The sequence below is a fragment of the Lichtheimia ornata genome, assembly GCF_029851405.1.
Source record: "Lichtheimia ornata isolate CBS 291.66 chromosome Unknown scaffold00173, whole genome shotgun sequence".
Taxonomy (NCBI): Eukaryota; Fungi; Mucoromycota; class Mucoromycetes; order Mucorales; family Lichtheimiaceae; genus Lichtheimia; species Lichtheimia ornata.
Window position 1 is genome coordinate 1 of NW_026695492.1, and position 20,333 is coordinate 20,333.

Here is a 20,333-nt window from a genome sequence, read left to right on the forward strand (position 1 = left end):
TCGCGTTCAATGTCGCAAACAGCCCAAAAAATATTTTTTGGTCGTCGAAAAAAGTTTCAAGAGGTCGACCCCTGGATCCAGTTTGGCTGGTGGCGACATTGCGAAATCTGGGATTAGCCACGATGAACTTGAAACTTTCACACAAGGTGCTGTTGGCCAAGCCGAGCCCATTGCTGTAATAAAAACCCCACGTTTGATTGTAAAGTTTGGAGATACAGGCGTCTTTATGTTTGTAAGCGTGATGCTATATGACAAGTGGTCTTTGTTCATTGCCAAGTAGCTAGACCCTGGAGAGCCAAAGATGCAGAAGGACCTCTTTGGGTAACTCAGCTAAAAAGTCAGGACTTCAGGGACAATGTATGACAGGTACGCAACCCTCACTTTTATGTCATACATTGGCAGCTAATAGCCACTTTTGTGCATTCCCAACTTTTGTGCATTCTATTGTAGATGGACGATGCTCCTGCTCTAGACATTCATTTCCATGATTAAAGTAGGTTGATCCGAGCTGATTTGACTGAGCTGCGGTCAAAGAGAGATTACATCACTCGGGACATCAAGCACGCTCGATGTAGCTCAACCGATGTAATCTTGTGTGAGCGTAACTCAACCAAATCAGCTCGGATCAAGCTACTTTAATCATGGAAATGAATGTCTGGAGCAGGGGGATCGTTCCCATGCAGTGGATCTCGCAACAATGATGATTGGATAAAAGTGGCCGTTAGCTAGCAATACATGCCTGTTCCTAGATGATCCATAAAGTAATTATACATTGACCCTTTCATTCATGCAAACGTAGCTGCGTTACACAACACGACCCTCTGCATCTTTTGCTCTGCCAGGGTCCACCTACTTGACAATGAACAAAGACCACTCTTCTTATAGCATCACACTTACAAACATAAAGGTGCCTGTATCTCCAAACTTTACAATCAAACGTGGGGTTTTTATTACAGCAATGGGCTCGGCTTGGCCAACAGCACCTTGTGTGAAAGGTTCGCGTTCAATGTCGCAAACAGCCCAAAAAATATTTTTTTGGTCGTCGTCGAAAGAGGTTGAGCCCCAGATCCAGTTTGGCTGGTAGCGACATTGCGAAATCTGGGATTGGCAAGCTTGATCGTGAAACTGGCACCCAAGGTGCAGTTGGCCAAGCCGAGCACATTGCTCAAATAAAAACCCCACGTTTGATTGTAAAGCTTAGAGATACAGGTGTCTTTATGTTTTTACTATGTTGTAAGCGTGATGGAATTGCTTTTTCCTAGTGGATGGTGTCGGCTGCATTAACGGAAAGATGAAGAGCTGAGTGAAACGGCACGTGGTGGTTACACTAACGCTTCCTTGACAGGTTGCTACACAAATGGATGATGATGGTGATTGCTTTTTGTGAAGGTACGTAAGTAAACAGCATCCAATAATGAAGGTGTGTCAAGGTATGCATCACATTTGCACGTAGAAGAAAGTCGAGCTGCATAAACCAATTTGTGTATGTAAAACGATACATATTGAATGAGTCACCCATCTGAAACTCAATGGAGGGATCTCTTCACTTTTTTCTCTTCTCAAGGTAGCAATGTTGTCTTGTTGTTGCAAAAGAAGAGCATCTTGATACAATCAAATGATCCAATCTCAAACTTCTATGTATCCCCTTTCAATCCGGAAACCAACCACGTGATCCACATCTTGCACATGTGAGCTTTCAGTAATATACCCCAATCCTCACGTTGAATCCGATTTTCATTCAATGAAAAAGTAGAAGAATAGCACATGGTATCGTGGATGTTTATGGAGTAAGTAAGATAAAGGAGCAGCCTTACAAATTGAATACGATATGGGAGTGAATCACATAGAGGTAACAGGGATAATCGTGTCATTGTATTCTTGGTTGCTGTGCCGTTATAAGCATCCTTCATCAATAGCTGCTGCATGCATCGAATCGAGTACTCCAATACCATCCATGGCGGTAAAACATCTTTCGTCTATTCCATCCAGCCCATCATCATCCTCACCCGTTTCCACGTGACATGATTCATTGTTCATGATGACGATGTGCCAAGTAACCATAGCAACATCCCAGGGTATCTCATCGCTGCACTTGATTCCATCCATCCATCCATAAACATTGCAAGTCCAATATTGCTGCTGATCCTTCTCCATTGCGCTATCTCTTTCTTTTTCATTTTCCATGGCTGCTCAACCAGGTGAAGATTGCTTGTATTGCAGCTAATGTGACATCCTCCAAATCGACCGTCTTATTTCACCAAATGCCCTCATCGTTAATCACAATCTAAAAATGAATAGACCCGTCGACTCTTTGTTTATCTTGATGAATTGGTAGAGCATGATCCAAATCACCTGTATCGGCGAGTATGTTGATGGATGAAGAAGGTTTGATGGACGTTATGTAATAGGCAAAGCTGATGGACATGCTGCTTCAATATCAAATCAAGAAAACACCTCTTGTATCCTAGTTGCTCATGCGTTACCAAGCTTGAAAAAGAAGCCGAACCTTAGTTTTCTCGCATAGCTGGTGACAGACGAGTGCCAAAGGGGCTGCCTCATTGTTTAAGAACAAATCGTAGCGAACAAGTTGTTGTGAATGCGATTGTGATCGTTCAGTTGAGTGAAATATAGTGAAGAGGAAGAAGGAAGACGTGAAAGGCAACCTGTGGAACGAACGATTTATGCATGGGCGTCTCCCATTGTTTGACACCGCAATTCTCTCCCTCTCTCTTTTATCGCTTATCTTTTGCTATCTTCGTATATCATCGTCCCTTTCAAGCTTTTGTCTCTTCACAGTCGATCGTTGTGTCCCTCTATTCGGATCTTGTGACATTGGCTACAAGCAACTACGGTCATTGTGCTTGACATGCACGAAGCGCGTGCAATGACGGCTTACTACCGATCTGATTCCTCACCTTGTTCTCTCCAAACTCTACTCGCCAACGGTGACTTCGACTCTGATATGGTCTATGAAGATGCGTATCCAAGCCCAAGTTCACCAGCTACTTTATCGGCTCCTCCAACACCAAGAACACACCAATCACCTATGACGACCACCATGTTTCCTGCATGTAACGACGACCCGACAATGACATCTCCTCCTCCTCCTCCTCCCTTTCCTGATCAACAAGATTCACCAGAGGCATTTTGTGAGTTTGTCTTTTTCAATGGATTTCAACAAGGTATAGTAGTAGTCATGAACAAGCATAAATGGATCATCGTATCTCATTTCACTTTCAGGGCGTTTCTCAGATATTGGCGTGTTTTTTCCAGTACAAGAAACGGTCTATGCTATGCATCGAATCATCATGGTGCGATCTCCAGTGCTATATCGTCGATTGATGGCACCTTCTATTCCGAATCAATTCCATATGATGAACATGATCAATGTCTACATACCAGGATCAAGGGAAGCTTTGCATTTGGCACTTGGACACCTCTATCAACCCTTCTCAATGGATGAGATCACGTACATGATGCTCTATATGCCATCACATCAACCACCTGTACGACGCATATGCGATTTGATTCTCGTCGCTTATTCACTCGAATTGCCATTGTTGCAGCGACAACTCATTCAACTCGTACATCAGCACTTGAACAAGGATACAATGATTTCATGGATGAATGAGCTAGTCGGTCATCACGCCTTATTTTCACCATCATCATCACCAAATGACTATGAGCAATCATCAGCATGGATACGTACACTGGATAACATTATCATCTATTACTTGGTGTATACGTTGCCTCCTCAATTATTACGGACTCTTGGAAATCATTCAGAGTGGGCAACCCATCATGTATTTACAGCTCCTCCCTTGTTGTACCTAGGCAACAACCCTGTCAGGCACGGGACCGAGATGATACCACTTGGCAATCTCGATGAATTGATTCACATGTATGCGAAGATACCAATGTTATACCTGAAACCATGCTTGGAGCACAAAGACTTGCTGTCCAGGAATACGCTATGGCGATATGATTTTGCAAAACGGGTGCTTTGTGAACGTGAAGGCAACCAACCACGACGAGCGGCAGTAGTACTTGAGTTCCCTGGGAACACCGTAAATGGTCAAGGCAATATTGGTATTCGGATTGTGGAGCGACAAACTATCGATCATAGGGTAGCCTTTTGACAATTTTACTTCCATCAATACAACATTGTTGATACCATTCCTTATTACATATTTTGACTTGTTCATGTTGCTCATCAAATTGTCCATGTTGTTGTAATGAATACTTTGACAGCCCATTAGAAAGGAGAATGTGGTGTACATGAGGGAGATGAGTAATGGGGGTTTCTTTTGTTTACAGCTATTGTAGCCTTGTGTGGCAGACCTCGAGGTCGTCTGCAGCAATGTTAATCTGGGACACTTGTTACATCCATGCGGATCTTCCCGTATATGGATCACTCACACCACTATATACATGATGCTCTTCTTTCATTCTTGTACACTCTTTTTTTTTGTTATCCATGTTCACATTTACCTCCAGCAATAACAACAACTATCAGCAAGAGTCAGCATCATGCTCTTGTCGACCATTGTTCACGTCATCAAAGGAAGGAGAACTTGAGTCTATGATTGCTACGTTGCAAGTGGAGTTGACACAAAAAGCTAATGGTGAGCCTTATATCTCGTTGGGTCGCAGAAACTAATCAAGGAATCCATGCATAGAATGTAAGGCTCTTCAAGAAAAGCTGAACAATTTGAACGATGCTTTAAAAAACATGAAGAAAAGCTCCGGAGTTGACTCATGAACATGTATGGACAATGCAGGCCTTATCATCTTTGGAAAGCCATAAAAGATCAAAGTCAGTCAAAGTAGCGGTATACGAGAAGAACTATGTACACATGTGCATATCAACAATGCAAGGCTTATAACACGATATCATCAAACAGGGATACTCTAAGCACTTTAATTTTCTCGTATAAGCTCTAGCTGAAATAAAAACTGTCGATCAGGATACTTGTTGCTAATAGTGCAAGCTTGAATTGTTGAGCCATCATGGAAAGTGAGTTTACATCTACTTGCTGCTTCAACTTGTACCAAATCTCCCTTTGAAGTACACATGTATTCCTGGTTAACGACTGCATGATAATACGAGAAGAAAATAGATCACCACTCACCGTAAATATTTCGCGTATCTCAATGAATGATGTCGAAAACCCAACAATGTAATCATGAAAACGCACCACATGCTCAGGCCTGGATTCCCATTTGAATAATAACTGTCTACTGCTGTTGTTGGTCAAACTTGTAAAGTCATCGCCATTTTCGTTGACAAAGAAAGCGCCATGATCATAGCAGAGGAGGATTCGTGTGTCACTCAAATACCACATGGCTAGAGGTTTACCAGGTTCACGTTGCATTGGAAAACGCTGACCCATCCCAGTGTGTATATCGATAACCACAAAATCATGATCGCATACAAGCAAAAGACGCTCATCCACAAATCCAACATGCCTAACACCGGTAGCATCCATATCCTATCCCTTATTGTAAGTACCTAGCAACGACAACATGATGCAATAGATAAAGCAACGTACCTGAATATTGGGGCAAGGCTGAAACATGCTTTTCATCGGAGAATGGTATCCAAATGAAGGAGGGCTAAAGAGAGTAAATCGGCTACGATACGAACGATCACGTAATTCATCACTCGGTTGCATTCCAGCTAGGACAACATGGCGTGATTGCCTCTTTTTGTACACCAACAAATCATTGTGGCCGATGGCAACTTGAGACACACCACTTTGGATCGGGTATCCTCGCATGGAAGCGATATCTCTCTTGGACGTCGCCATGTATAGATTATCCAAACTATACATTGCCAACTCGCGATTGGCTGCCAAAATCAGTTTTTTCGTTTGCGTCATTGATCTCCTCCTGTGTATTGTCAACTTACCCGTTCTCACAATAAGCATGTTGGCTGAATAAAGGACATTCAATTGCTCGATAGGGGAATCGCTTGAGAATAGCAAATTGACATGGGTATCCTCTAATGCCTTCATGTAGACACCAGTATCCGTGCCGATCAAGATACGATCTCCTGTTTATGTAAATGTTGTTATTAGCCATCCACTATCGGCAATGTCATGTGATGAAACTTACCAACTGGCACCGTGCAATGTACTTTATCATAGCCATTGCTATCTTCAGGTTGTGATATCCGAAACGATGAAATATCAATTGGCCGAAGATGAATTAGATGTCTTTTCCTTTTCCATATCTTTTGTGCGTCATGAACAGCCTGCAGGCATCGATCCTTTACATGCTTTTCACAAGCAAAAGACCACTCATCGCCGCGAGCAGTGTGGACAAATGTCAATGTCGACGTGTGGTTGTTGTGATGATTGTGCATACGGAACAATCCATGGCGTTTAGTGGGTGTTGAATCAATCACTTGCAACATTGGCAGTGGAATGGGTTGTCCGCATATCTCATGTAAAGTGGCATTATCACCTATACCACACTTTGTGATGAGCACCACATGATCAAGTATGTAAATGTGGATGGGTCTCTTGCTGCTTGTCCCTGTTGATGATGCAGATGGTAACAATTTGCTTTCCCACAGTATGCGCCGTTCTGGATTTGTCAATTGTAGATCATAAAATTCGCCAGGTTCTGTACACACCAACGAATCATGTAGCCATAATACAGACACTCGCTCAATGGTTTCCTTCATAGCTTGCATCGACTCATGTTCAATCCGGTTAACGATCTGGGCGCATAGGTTGAGGAACGCATAATCAGGGTGGGCTGGGCTGGTCACTTGTTGTAGTCGCTGAATGTGCTCTGAGTATAACAAGAGTTGCCGTTGAGGATGGGACAAGCATTCAAGCACAATGTTGGTGCACGTGACATCGATGTTGTTCCTTCGAGGCATCATTCGTCTTGCCATATCGCTGGTTTCCAAGTAGGTGAGGAGGGTAGTCAATTTCTCATTGCATTGTAACTCGTGATCCATAATGTTCCTGGCAATAGGGATGCGTGGGATGTATTCCTTGATATGTGATTCAAGCAAAGTGAGGTGATTCAACATGATATCCGCTATCATAGGAACGGGCTTTTGCTGCTTTGTGTGATAATGTGTCCATCGCCAATAAAGATCAGAGTAAAAATGTCGACTTTGAGAACGAAGATCCTTATAGTTGTAAAAGACATAGCCGATAAAAGCGTCACGCCGGCCACCAAGGATAACATCATCAGATGAGCGAATCGTCTCCACAATATCCTATTTTAGTAGCAGGGTCATACATGAAATTAGCTCCACGTCATGCTTGTTGCACTTTATACTCACATGGTGTAACCAATCCATTATCTTGCGATGCGTTCGTTCACATTGGATAAAGGCGAGGATTGCATCTTGGCGTGCTTGCTCATTCACTTGAGGATAATCGATAATTTCAACATCAACGCTACTCCTGCTTTCCTACTCGTTCCCTCATTAATCTCATGTCCATATATACCACCACTTGATCCTTCCTCTTTAGATACTTACAATCTGGCTACCATCATCAAATACTGAAAGTGGGCGATCAGAAAAAGCTATTGGTGGCTGTATGTATACATTAGCTAGAGGTATCCCTTGTTGTTGCAGACTTACCATGAGCATAAGTTCTTTCAGGATGTTGGAAGGCCTATTTGGACAACGTGGGGAATAGCAGCTGAGCGAACCAAGGGTGCATCCAGGCACATAGCATGGCAGCAAGCTACTCAATATGCCAGATGCCAATGGGCTGGTGATTGTGGAATCATGCCGTAAGCGATACTTGATTTGTGAGGAGCCAATGAACGATTGATTGTGGTCGAAAGGAATGCTTCCATGACCGTGATGAATCATTGAAAAGAGTGGTGTCGGTTTGCATTGCATCAGTGCATCAGCTACGGTGGCACAATGATCATCGGTGTATCCTGTGTAAGGCAACACTCGTCGTAACGCTATCTACATACATGAGGTCGAGTGAGAGATTCATCACAATGTATGTATTCCACGGCACCATTCCAACGCACGATACTTTACCATGGCTTGCTCTCCATCAAAGACTACTTGACCAGGACGTGATTGTGGTAGCTGCATGATGCGTTGTGTAAAGGCATGTGTGATTTCTGATAATAAAGCTGTATTCGATGGTTCAACACAAACGAGATAGCCCTGGCTACTTTGGTCGCTGCTAGTGCTTCTTGAAATAGTGGGCCTTGAAGAGTTATTGGGAAGCAGCTGCGGATAGGATTGTATGGATTGGATCACTGAGGAGCGATAGGTGCCGATATAGTCGTTGCTGTGATGGTGGTCGAGAGGGTGTAATAAATCATTGGATGCTTGATAGTGCTATAAAAAGTCAATCTCATGGATAGATGATGGATTCACTTTGGATGATTTACCATTGTTTATTATTGGTTGGAGTGATGAAGGAAAAACAAGGGCGAGCAACAATACAAATGTTCTCGAATTTAAATAGGTCATTGTGGCGCAGACCAAATGGTGTGTGTGTGTGTGGGGGGGGTGTTCATGTGATCCTTGAGTAAATTCGCTCAGCAATACTCATCGCCGAAAACGCAAAAGCCTTGAAGTACTTGTAATACACCAGTGGTGGCAAACACGAGACTTGCCAGTGCAACAATCGCCATGACAATGTTGAGAATGAATTGCACAGGGTTGTACTTGAGTTGCTCCGCATAATCCCTCTTGATTGTCCTCCACACTGAATAATATTCGCGATGTAACCTCCTGAAAAGATTGTAGGTTTGTCGATCCACGGCTGCTGCATGAACTTCACGACCAAGCTTGATCACATTGTTTGTCCACCAAGTGAAATCGACAAGAGACAGCATATCATGTGGGATCATTCCAACATCGACGGCAACATCGAACGACCGCTTGTTGGGTATCAGTTTGGATAGCTTCAATATGTTGTCACAATAATACTTCCACACGACATTGTCACGATCCATATTCATATCAGCATCTCGATAACGTAGATCCGTCAATGATAAGATTTGCACCGAAACATCCTTGCCAACAATCTTGATGCCATATTGAATACGTGGGAATGCACTGATTGAATATCCAGAGCGATCGAGTTCCTCCAGCGTAGGGATTTTGGGTAATCGATGAATGTCGCCATCAGCCAGATCCTGACGGATAGATGCAAGATAAGCTTGATTGAGCCAACAAAATGGCAGCATCCCATGAAAGTTACCCATAAGTGTATTGGCGGTATGGATGTAACATGCCATATTCCTCTCCCAGATGCGTTTACTTTGTTGTGTTTGTTGTTGCATCTCTTCACTGCTCACTGCACTGCTGCTATTGTTGTTCCACCATGCACTGCTTACAACCACTGAAGCATCCGATCCAGGATCCAGGTTGCGTATCAATAACAACATGTCTTGAAGACTCGTGAATGAAGGAGGCCGTCGTTGACAAAGCGTCAATAGCTCAAATAAAGGCTCAAGGTCCAAGTCGCGAATGCGCATGATACGTAAACGTGCTGCTCGATCACGGCTATTCAATGCAGCTTGTCGCATCAAGTCGTTGTAGTTGTTAATGGTTGCAATGGAGTCATCATGAGGACTGGATTCGGCTGAGGCTTCGATAGAGTGATCGGTGTTGTTGGAAGGATAAAGAAAACCAGGATCAAGAGATGAAACGGGGTTCCCAAGAGCAGCTGCCCCTGTTGTTGCTGGGTTGTTATCAGTGTCAGTGGGCTCCAAGGCGTGTGTCGGTTGCCTCCCAATAATGTCATCCATCATTTGTGCCTGTACATCTTTGCAGTACTCGATTGCTGCTTGTGATATACGTCTATAACTAGGATCACCACGGGCTCCAGGTCGAAAGAAAAGCACATGTTTAAGGTCATCATCACTAAGCTTGGATAGTTCCACTTTGCGTGTCCCATCCTGTTGCTGCTGCTGCTGCCTCAATATCGTATTAAATGATACAGCTGTAGACCTTCCTCCTGCACTATGTAATGTTGGCTAAAGTAGTATTATAAGTGATGGGTTGAATAAAACAAAATGTGCATGTTCTTTTCTTACAGACGATCGAGAAGATTGCATAGCGTTTATTAAGCCAAGAGGAAGAAAAGGCAATTTGATCTAGTGGCAAAGCATCGGTCAGCATTTTATTGTTGTATCACCAACTATTCACGAGGCTACTTGACCCATTTGGCGGTTCAGTGGTGCACGGCTCACGTCGCACATACCACCTTTATGCATATTTGTAATCGCCGCCGCCATCATCATCCGATCAATGGGATGCTGAGCCTTTACGCTATTACTTTGCAGTGGTGATGGCGTCAAAAAATGACGAATCAAGTGTCAAGCTTACACGTCATGTGTCACCATAGCAACCATCAGAGTACATACATACCATCTCAACTAACGGCCCACGTTGTTGGCTTCGCTCGTAAGCGTTTTCGTAAATGGTTTAACAACATTACTTATACAGTGGAGTAATGATCTTACAATAAGCTCACACTTTTATGCAAATCTCGTAGTGTTCATCTTTACAAGAGCTTACAATCCTTTGACATCCATACTTACGATATGAGATTATCTCTGTAATAAGCTGCCCTGAAACAATGTTCACGACAGCGAATACATCAGTTCTTCGGGCCGTTTATATACATCAAATAATCATTGTGCACAATGATTTGTATGTAAGCTACCAGCTAGCAGCCCATTCCTCTCATTCACCTTGGTTGATCAATCCAATGCATGTGAACGATTCTCCTGCTCCGGCCCAGCATGCCCATCACTTAACTTCCTTGATTCGAGCTAACTTGGTAGTAAGGCGATGGGTGTTGTTGGATCATCATTATCATGTAAAGTGTAAAATGGCGCACACCCTTCGTGAGGATTATAGCTTTTATTTACATGTACCTATTGTCTATTACGAGGATGATGATGGGTGGATAGTGTGTGTATAGGGTAATTGAGTAGCCTCAGTGTAATAGCAGTAGGGGATTTAAACTTAGGGGACAGCAGCTCCACGACTTGAGACAACGCTTCTCCTTTTTCTCCCACCTTTCCTTATTCCATTCACGACATCTCGATCAAGGTAATGTATTATAAAAAAGTGCTCTTGTTGGATGTGAGGTGTTAATGTAGTTCTGAACATGCATTGTCAGGGAATGAGTGTGTCCAAGTGCTGAGGAATGAGCGTGGTAGGTGGTTGGTGGTTGCCATGGCGATATGGTTGCTTCCTCTTGTTCGTTGCTATTCCCGCTATACGCTTGGTGTCAACAGGTACATTCAGAGTCCAATGTTGCAGCCGAATTGGTTCCATTGACGCGTCAGCTTGTATAGAGGGCAAGTTCGGTTTCAAGACGTTGGCTGGTTTGGCGTTTTGTTTCGGCTCAACTATACTACACCATGGTTTTCGTTTTCCAGTAACCAACAACAACGGGTCTTTGTGTATATGGAAAAGGCAAGTACAATGAAACAAACAATGAAAAGGGTGTTTATTGTGTGTGTGCTAATAATGAATTGAATAGGTTTCTATGGTCAGGCAATGCAACTTGGGGCATCATCATCTCTTTGGGTTCAAGTCCCAGCCTGTATCAAGTGGCCGGTTTGCTGGAAAAGCTTCTTGGAACACGTCCAGGGCTCTATAGGCCTGCGTTGAGTTGAGTATGGGTCGATGACGATGGTTTTTGGAAGAGCATGGTCACCGTGTTGAGGTAAAAGAGGATTTGCAACAGCTCATGAATGTGTTGAACCAACACGCTCTTCTCGTGATAGGCTCGTTCTTTCCCTTGAGGATTTCTTTTCATGAGGTGGGAAATGATTGGAAGGATTGGGGATCATTCTTTCTTTGGAGAGGATGAATGAGAACAACTATGAGCCTGGACTCTACACGTAAGTGATGTCCTTCCTTGCCATGGATCGAACTGGCCTTGCGTGATTCGTGCAGTGCTTTCTCAAGAACAAGGGATCGCTCGACGTTGCTCGTATGGTGGTGATTTGGTTTGTGAATTCCTCTGATTTGCTTTCTTCCTTAGAGAGGATCGCCTAACGGTATACCAAATCGTCATCATTCCCGGTATCAGATGGTCTAACTTGCCTGCTTTCTTATTTGTAGAGACGGCGATTACGATGATCACCCCATCTACAACAATGACAATGATGACGACAACGAGATTCAAAAGGGAGCCTCCAAGATCCCATTCTCTTCAACTTGTGTATTTTTGGATGTTGGTATGACGGATGAGATTGACGACTGGTGACGAGTACGAGTACGAATACGAATGATGACGGAGGACGACTACGAGGATGGTGGTGGCAATGTACAGTACATAGCAAGATAGCTAGATGAAATAAAGCATTGTTTATTTATTACACGCTTGTTGGAGGGTTACTAGCTTGTGGATTACATACTATTGCTTCAAAGATGGAATAATAAAGGTGGTCCGGTTAAGAAGTACATGGCTTTTGTGACACAATAAGGAGGAGTGGGAAGTGGGATGAGCTTGAGAAGAGAAAAAGTGAAGAGATCCCTCCATTGAGTTTCAGGATGAGTGACTCATTCAATATGTATATGTATCTTTTTACATATACAAATTGGTTTATGCAGCTCGACTTTCTTCTACATGCAAATGTGATGCATACCTTGACGCACCTTCATTATTGGATGCTGTTTACTTACGTACCTTCACAAAAGGCAATCATCATCATCATCCATTTATGTAGCAACCTGTCAAGGACGTGTCTGTGTAACCACCACGTGCCGTTTCACTCAGTTCTTCATCTTTCCGTTAATGCAGCCGACACCATCCACTAGGAAAAGGCAACTCCATCACGCTTACAGCATAGGTAAAACATAAACGTGCCTGTATCTCCAAACTTTACAATGAAACGTGAGATTTTTAATAGAGCAATGGGCTCGGCTTGGTCAACAGCACCTTGTGTGAAAGTTTCGCGTTCAATGTCGCAAACAGCCCAAAAAATATTTTTTTGGTCGTCGAAAAAAGTTTCAAGAGGTCGACCCCTGGATCCAGTTTGGCTGGTGGCGACATTGCGAAATCTGGTATTAGCCACGATGAACTTGAAACTGGCACCCAAGGTGCAGTTGGCCAAGCCGAGCACATTACTCTAATAAAAACCCCACGTTTGATTGTAAAGTTTAAAGATACAGGCACCTTTATGTTTGTAAGCGTGATGCTATATGAGAAGTAGTCTTTGTTTAATGTAAAGTAGTATGACTATAATAGAGCAAAAGATGCAGAAGGACCTCTTTGGGTAACTCAGCTAAAAAGTCAGGACTTCAGGGACAATGCATGAAAGGTACGCAACCCTCACTTTTATGTCATACATTGGCAGCTAATAGCCACTTTTGTGCATTCCAACTTTTGTGCATTCTATTGTAGGTGGACGATGCTCCTGCTCTAGACATTCATTTCCATGATCAAAGTAGGTTGATCCGAGCTGATTTGGTTGAGTTACGCTCACACAAGATTCCATCGGTTGAGCTACATCGAGCGTGCTTTATGTGCAGAGTGATGTAATCTCTCTTTGGCCGCAGCTCAGTCAAATCAGCACGGATCAACCTACTTTAATCATGGAAATGAATGTCTGGAGTAGGGGCATCGTTCCCATGCAGTGGATCTCGGAGCAATGATGATTGGATAAAAGTGGCCGTTAGCTAGCAATACATGCCTGTTCCTAGATGATCTATAAAGTAATTATACATTGACCCTTCCATTCATGCAAACGTAGCTGTGTTACACAACACGACCCTCTGCATCTTTTGCTCTGCCAGGGTCCACCTACTTGACAATGAACACAATGGGTCTTCCCGATAAAGTTCAGATTAGCCCGGGTGAGAAACCACCCCCTGACAAAACCATAACGTATGCCTCTGCTCTCAACGAACGTGACACCTTGATCCTGCCAACATCCACATCACTCAACAACCCTCGTCAAGTATGGCGCCGTGCTGATAATCCAAATGCTCTACTCTATGATCTGTCACCCTTTCAGCTTTCAGATGCTCAATTTCGACTTGCTGTAGGCAAGTCCCCTGTCAGCAAAGATGCCCATGGTGTCATTGTACATCGATCCCGCAAACACGTTATTGCCGAAGTTGCATTCAACAGCCAAGAAGCATGCAAAAAACATCTTGATACTCCCATTTCTCTTAACGATGACACAAAAGTCTACGGTTCTTTCCCAATTCCTGATGAATGGGATGTTGTCAAACTCAATCTCGATCACATCCCTCTGTACACTCGTGACGTCCTCTGCTCCTCCCTCATAACAGCCCTTCAGCCTTTTGGAGAGATCGTTCAACTCGGCACTTACCTTGAGCAAAATTTTTTCACCGGCAAAGGTTTTGCTTACATCAATGTTAACCCCAACCCAGACGCCAATTCAAACAAAGCACTCCCTTTCATCCCCAACGAGCTGACTCATTGTATTACTATCTCACGTAAGGATGGATCCTTCCCTTCCCGTATGCATGCCACTTGGTCCAAAATGCCACTATATTGTCGTTATTGTCATCACCAAGGTCACACAAGAATTCAATGTCCAAACAAGCCCAAACCACGATGCCATCATTGTCAAGAACTAGGTCACCTTCGTAAAGACTGCCCTGTACGCCATGGTTCAGCACCCCTGCCTAATAACAACATTGCTATCTCAGATATTCCCGACAAGGATTCGCCTACTTTTCGATTGTCTAAATCTGGTATCTCAAAACGACAACGCACACTATCACCTCCCCAGCAGCTCCACTTTAATTTCAGCCCCACTCTTTCAAAGACTGAAAAGACCGAATCTAATCCACTGACCACATCTGCGCCTCCTGACCCTGTCCTTTTAGCCGATCCTCCAGGCAACAAGGCTACTAGCATGGATATTTCTTCACCACCACCACCTTCTAGTGCAGCACCCACGGATGATATGGTGCCGTAAAGTGTATTTATCAATGTGCAAGATTTGACATCTTGTTTGTCGTTCCTTTTTCTTTTCGGAGATTAGCTCCTCCCTTTTTAGATTTTCTTTAAATGCGTCCACATGACGCGGTAGACAATAAACACTACAAATTGACAATGAACAAAGACCACTCTTCTTATAGCATCACACTTACAAACATAAAGGTGCCTGTATCTCCAAACTTTACAATCAAACGTGGGGTTTTTATTACAGCAATGGGCTCGGCTTGGCCAACAGCACCTTGTGTGAAAGGTTCGCGTTCAATGTCGCAAACAGCCCAAAAAATATTTTTTGGTCGTCGAAAAAAGTTTCAAGAGGTCGACCCCTGGATCCAGTTTGGCTGGTGGCGACATTGCGAAATCTGGGATTGCCCACGATGAACTTCATACTTGACACAAGATTCCTTTGACCCCGACGAGCACGTTGATCTATTAAAGAGCTCACGTTTGATTGTAAAGTTTGGAGATACAGGCACCTTTATGTTTTACATATGCTGTAAGGGTGATGCTATATGAGAAGTGGTCTTTGTTTAATGTGAAGTAGTATGACTGTAATAGAGCAAAAGATGCAGAGGGCGTGTTTGTGTAACTTGAGTCATTCAGCACAGGCGATGCATGATTCTTGTACACTATTTAGGAACAGTTCAAAATGCCAGCTAATAACCTTAGTCCTCCCATTCTTCATTGTTGTCCAATCCAATGGATACGAACGATTGTCCTGCTCCAGCCCAGCATGCCCATCATTGAACATTCTTGATCCGAGGAGATTTGACTGAAAAACGCTCAAACACAGAAACATCATCCAATATCAGAAGAATCAAATTGGTAAGTTACATACAACGCTTGGAAAAAGGAGCCTTGCGCTGTTATCTTCATTGTCACCTTGACCGTGATGGTGGCATCCTGAACATTGGTGCATCCGGTTATCGTACTTTACACGCTATTTCAGGGGAGTTGCTATCATCATCCTTTGTGCAACCTGTCAACATGCACAACCATCATTATTCAGCTCCAGTTTTGATATGCCATGCATGTAATTCACCATCTCACGTACATCCATCCATCTTTGCAAAATACAGGGCAAAGGAGAGAAACTTCCCATATCGACGTATCTCCATTAGAGCAACACATTGTACTTCTTTGATGATGTTGGAATAAAGATTACTTATCAAATCCGAGCTTGTGCTGGCCACCCATTTCCATGTTCATATAGTGTAAGCGACCTTTCTTCTTGCTTTGGACCTCGTCATGTTTGTCACTTGATGCACAGCATTATAGAAAGATAGATTGTAATAGCAGTGAATGCTGTGATAGAGAAAAAGAGAATGGGTGTGATTGATTCATTGTGTCTTGAACAAAGGCTATCTTCCATCGTATAACCCTCCTCCCTTGTTTGTGTGGATAATCTTGTCAACAACCCTCAAACACATCACTTTATGCGATTTAGCTCTTGTAATAAAGTTGTGTTTATTAACAATCGGCGGTCGGTGTTAAGGTTATCTTTTACTCAATCCAAGACATTCATGCTACATCGACAAAGCCAACATCTTATGGTTAAGAAAGCCGTTCTTCCTGAGCCATCAGCAAAGGTATGTCATCTTCCCGCTGAATATCATCGTCTTCCTTTGGTTTCCGAGATGGATCTTTCCTAACCAACCAACCAATGATAGCAAAGCACACAGCACTTGCAATTACAAAGACGAAGCCCGCTCGAAATCCAGTGCCTGTTACGCATACAGTTAGCTATCACAATTTGGTTCATTTATATCAGAATGGGATACTTGCGATAGAATGGAGCATCAGTCACTGGCCAAAGTACAAGAGGAGCCCAAGTATACATTGCAGAGGAGGAGGTATTCATGATTGCTATCGATATGGCTCGTTGCTCCACATTTTCTCGTATAATCTCACTGGCCCAAGTCATAATCACCTAAGTGCAGTAGTAGTCAATGAATCATCCTCATCAACATAGGTATTGATTTAAAACTCACCGGTGCTGTCGCAGCCAAACTAGCATGCATCAAGATAAAAGCAAAGTACAAGAACCCAAATGGCTGTACAAAAATCACCAAAAGGCTTGTGGGGATGCGTTAAATAGAGTAGCCAAGAGTCCACAATGTAATGTACCTTACCTGTAGGCAATTGTTGCAATCGCAAGCTGAGGAAGAATACACCTGAATCACCCATGTGGTGAGAAACATATCAATAAAAGCCATTTACGAGCACATGTAGCCAAAGGAAATGAATTTACATCAATCGTGATCCAAGGTAGTCGCTGAGAAACCCATTGGTAATCCCCGCCAACATACTGATGATGAGATCTGGCTTGTGAATGATGACTTGTCAGCCGTGCCCCTTATTATCGATTACCATTATTGACTCACTGAAGTAAACAAATTCGCCGTGATTGCATCGTACCCGCTTTTCTTTGCTACGATTCCAAGTACATGGGAAGCTCCCACAGCCAAATGTGTCAAGGTCCAACCTGGCACGAAAAAATAAAGAAACTTGTTGGCAATGACCTTGCGTAACAGTGCCATTGTTGGTAAAGATCCACTCTTTGTCTCGTGACCTTCACGTTGTAAACGTTCAACAGCCAAAGTACGTTCCTATTGTTCATAGGGTCATCAACATTAGCACTATAAATAAAGCGTAATCCAATTACCTTTTGACTAAGCCATAACGTGTTGTCGGGGTAATCCGGGAGGTACTTGTATCCATAGATTGCGAGTAAAAAGGTCAAGGCAGCATCCAACACAAACATCCATCGCCATCTTGTCAAGCACGTGGTGTGAGAAAGGTACATGTCAATAACCAAGCATGAGGTTGAATTACACATACCCACTGATTCCAAGAGTACCATCGAACCATTTTAGCAAGCCAGCTTGCATTAATCCGGTCAGGGCACCACCCAATGATCCACACATTGTAATCCAAGCGTTCCTTTTCCCGAGTTCTTTGCGTGAATACCAAGTACCAACAAGAAAAACGATGCCAGGATAGAAACCAGCTTCGAAAGCACCAAGGAAAAAGCGTAAGATATAGGCCATATGTATAGATGGTACACATGCCATGCCAAGTGTCAAGACACCCCAGGCAATCTCCATCATTGGTAGGTATAAGGAAGGCCGTAATCTTGAAAGGAGCATGTTGGATGGGATTTGCATACTAAAGCAGTATAGATCAATATTCCATCTTAATTGTACCCGTTGCCCTTACCTGAGATATCCAATCATGAATAGCACTGTCAACCAATTGAAGTCCACGCCATGCATATCAAGCTCTTGTTCCATACCACTGATAAACGCACTATCTACCCATGATTGCATCAATATCATCTCCTTGTGTTGTGTATCATACGTACTGATATTCGTGTTATCCATCGTCTTCACGAGGTTTCCCAACATAGCAAAGCATAAAAGTCGTCTATCGAGACGCGACACGAGAGCTGCTTCATCGTGTTTGTTGATGGCAATGGGGGTTGTTGTTGCTGGTCCACGCATTTCCAGTTCCTCATGGGTATCATTGTCGACGTTGTGTTGAGAGAATAGGCTGTCTGCATTCCCAGAGAAGAGCGGTGAGGAAGGCATGGTTCAAGAGCGTATTCCGCCAAATCGCTGAGATACTGGACGTTGATGCATGTCCATCCACTTACTGTCACGTGCGTATAGCATCGATCACTTATTCGCCATCGTTGAGGTCCTTCAAGGTACAAGAAAGTAACACGTGTATACGAAAGGATGCATCCATTACATATCCTTCCCAGTGACCGGTAGAGTCGATCAAAGGGGAGCGCTTAGGTCAATGATGCAATAAAGACAAAAGATTGTGATTGATAAAAAGCCCAATGGGGACATACAACCAAAATGGGGATAATAAAGGTGTGTCTCTTTTTCAGAAAATGGTATGTAGCAAGAATAAGGATGGGGCATTTGACTTGGATAAGCATTAATACGTTGGGTGTTCAAGTAGAGAGTAAAGAAAGGGTGGTTACTAGACGACGTTATCGGCTGTTGGCCGCATAAATACACCCCTCTCAGAATTTTTGCTGGTTCCGCCACGTTTTCCCCCGTTTCCCTAATCCCGAAGCGAGCAATGAAATGAGTGCTGCAGATCCCATTCTTCTCTCAGACGATAGTGATATGGATATATCAGACACTGAACAACCAGTGGTTCAAAGGTGAGTGTTGGTGATGAGGAGCATGGCCCTTGCAATGGACGCTGACGACGTCTCCAACCTTGTAGTGTCTTGACGCATCCCACTCCCGACAACAGATTGCAAGCTGCATTGGATGCTGGCGTACGACCTTTTGTACTTGATCCTCAAGAGACCATTGTGATTAACCTGAATGACTTGGAGGAAGCTGATCCAGAGGCTGAAGATATTGAGGATATGTATGGACCGTTTGCGATATCGAATGGAGCCTTCAGTCCTGCACGAGAAAATTCACCAAAGATCGATCATTCGAGGATTACAGCACGACAACAAGAACTCACAAAGCAACAAGAAATCGCCAAGCTTAAGATGTTGATTGCTGAAAAGGAGATGCTTCGAAAGCAAAAGGTGGAAAAGCAACAGCAGCAACAGCAGCATGATGAGCAACAACAACAACAACAACAACAACAACAACATCCTATCCAGACAAAACAATTCAAAGAGACCCTGGATACCACCCCTTCATCGCCATCGATACCAACATCATCATCATCAACTCCAACACCAACAACTACGACTACTACGACGACGACGAATAATGATTTACAGCAATCGATCGATGCAGTGAGCAAAGAGATAGATGACAGCAAGGCTGAATTAGCTGCAGCGCTCGATACAGAACTCGATAATGCTGGGATGACAGAATTGGATATTGATTCAGGACCACCTACACCGCCCGAAAACGATCCCATGATATGCGACAATGAATCCGTCACCTCTGAAGATTCTTATAAAACAGCACCATCACCATCTTCAGCCAATGATGATATGGATAGCGAGATGGATTATTTGATGGAAGCCATTGAGGAGTGCAACAAGCAATTGGAAGCTATTCAGAAGGAACGTAGGGAAGCGAATCTCAAGATCCTGGGTTTGGAAGTGCGATTATCAATGCAAAAGAATCGAACCATCAAAAAGAAGAACAATGTGGACGATTTACTCGGCAAACATCGTAAAGCAGGCATTGAAAAGAGAACAACACCTTTGATACGACGATCTCGAATGGATTGGCCATCAACAACAACGCTCGTTTCCTCTATTCAACCTCTTCTCTCATCATCAGCACCATCATCAGCATCAACATTTGTATTACCTCCTCCACCTCCTCCATCATACTCATTACCACCTCCGCCGCCGCCGCCTCCACCACCTCCACCACCTCCTCCGCC

General features: G+C 43.5%; 6 protein-coding genes across 6 annotated transcripts; 3 read left to right on the forward strand and 3 right to left on the reverse strand.

Moving 5' to 3' along the window:
* Positions 1–2,884: 2,884 nt before the first annotated feature.
* Positions 2,885–4,139, forward strand: O0I10_012891 (uncharacterized protein; the record flags this gene model as incomplete). The annotated part of the gene is made up of 2 exons (XM_058492774.1): positions 2,885–3,182; positions 3,241–4,139. The coding sequence occupies 2 exons, from the start codon at positions 2,885–2,887 to the stop codon at positions 4,137–4,139; spliced, it is 1,197 nt and encodes a 398-aa protein (XP_058336455.1).
* A 781-nt stretch (positions 4,140–4,920) lies between these two features.
* On the reverse strand, positions 4,921–8,086 carry O0I10_012892 (uncharacterized protein; the record flags this gene model as incomplete). Its single annotated transcript, XM_058492775.1, has 9 exons — positions 4,921–5,061; positions 5,133–5,492; positions 5,553–5,680; positions 5,912–6,055; positions 6,118–7,240; positions 7,307–7,438; positions 7,508–7,564; positions 7,613–7,951; positions 8,030–8,086. 9 exons carry the CDS (start codon positions 8,084–8,086, stop codon positions 4,921–4,923), a joined length of 2,481 nt encoding a protein of 826 aa, XP_058336456.1.
* A 455-nt stretch (positions 8,087–8,541) lies between these two features.
* Positions 8,542–10,068, reverse strand: O0I10_012893 (uncharacterized protein; the record flags this gene model as incomplete). Its single annotated transcript, XM_058492776.1, has 2 exons — positions 8,542–9,987; positions 10,048–10,068. 2 exons carry the CDS (start codon positions 10,066–10,068, stop codon positions 8,542–8,544), a joined length of 1,467 nt encoding a protein of 488 aa, XP_058336457.1.
* Positions 10,069–13,797: 3,729 nt separating this feature from the next.
* Positions 13,798–14,928, forward strand: O0I10_012894 (uncharacterized protein; the record flags this gene model as incomplete). The annotated part of the gene is made up of 1 exon (XM_058492777.1): positions 13,798–14,928. The coding sequence occupies one exon, from the start codon at positions 13,798–13,800 to the stop codon at positions 14,926–14,928; it is 1,131 nt and encodes a 376-aa protein (XP_058336458.1).
* A 1,574-nt stretch (positions 14,929–16,502) lies between these two features.
* Positions 16,503–18,538, reverse strand: O0I10_012895 (uncharacterized protein; the record flags this gene model as incomplete). Its single annotated transcript, XM_058492778.1, has 10 exons — positions 16,503–16,672; positions 16,734–16,878; positions 16,940–17,024; positions 17,081–17,122; positions 17,200–17,273; positions 17,333–17,557; positions 17,614–17,722; positions 17,790–18,116; positions 18,168–18,261; positions 18,313–18,538. 10 exons carry the CDS (start codon positions 18,536–18,538, stop codon positions 16,503–16,505), a joined length of 1,497 nt encoding a protein of 498 aa, XP_058336459.1.
* Positions 18,539–19,048: 510 nt separating this feature from the next.
* On the forward strand, positions 19,049–20,333 carry O0I10_012896 (uncharacterized protein; the record flags this gene model as incomplete). Its single annotated transcript, XM_058492779.1, has 2 exons — positions 19,049–19,128; positions 19,194–20,333. Coding segments are annotated over 2 exons (1,220 nt in total), but the record flags the coding sequence as incomplete, so codon positions are not given.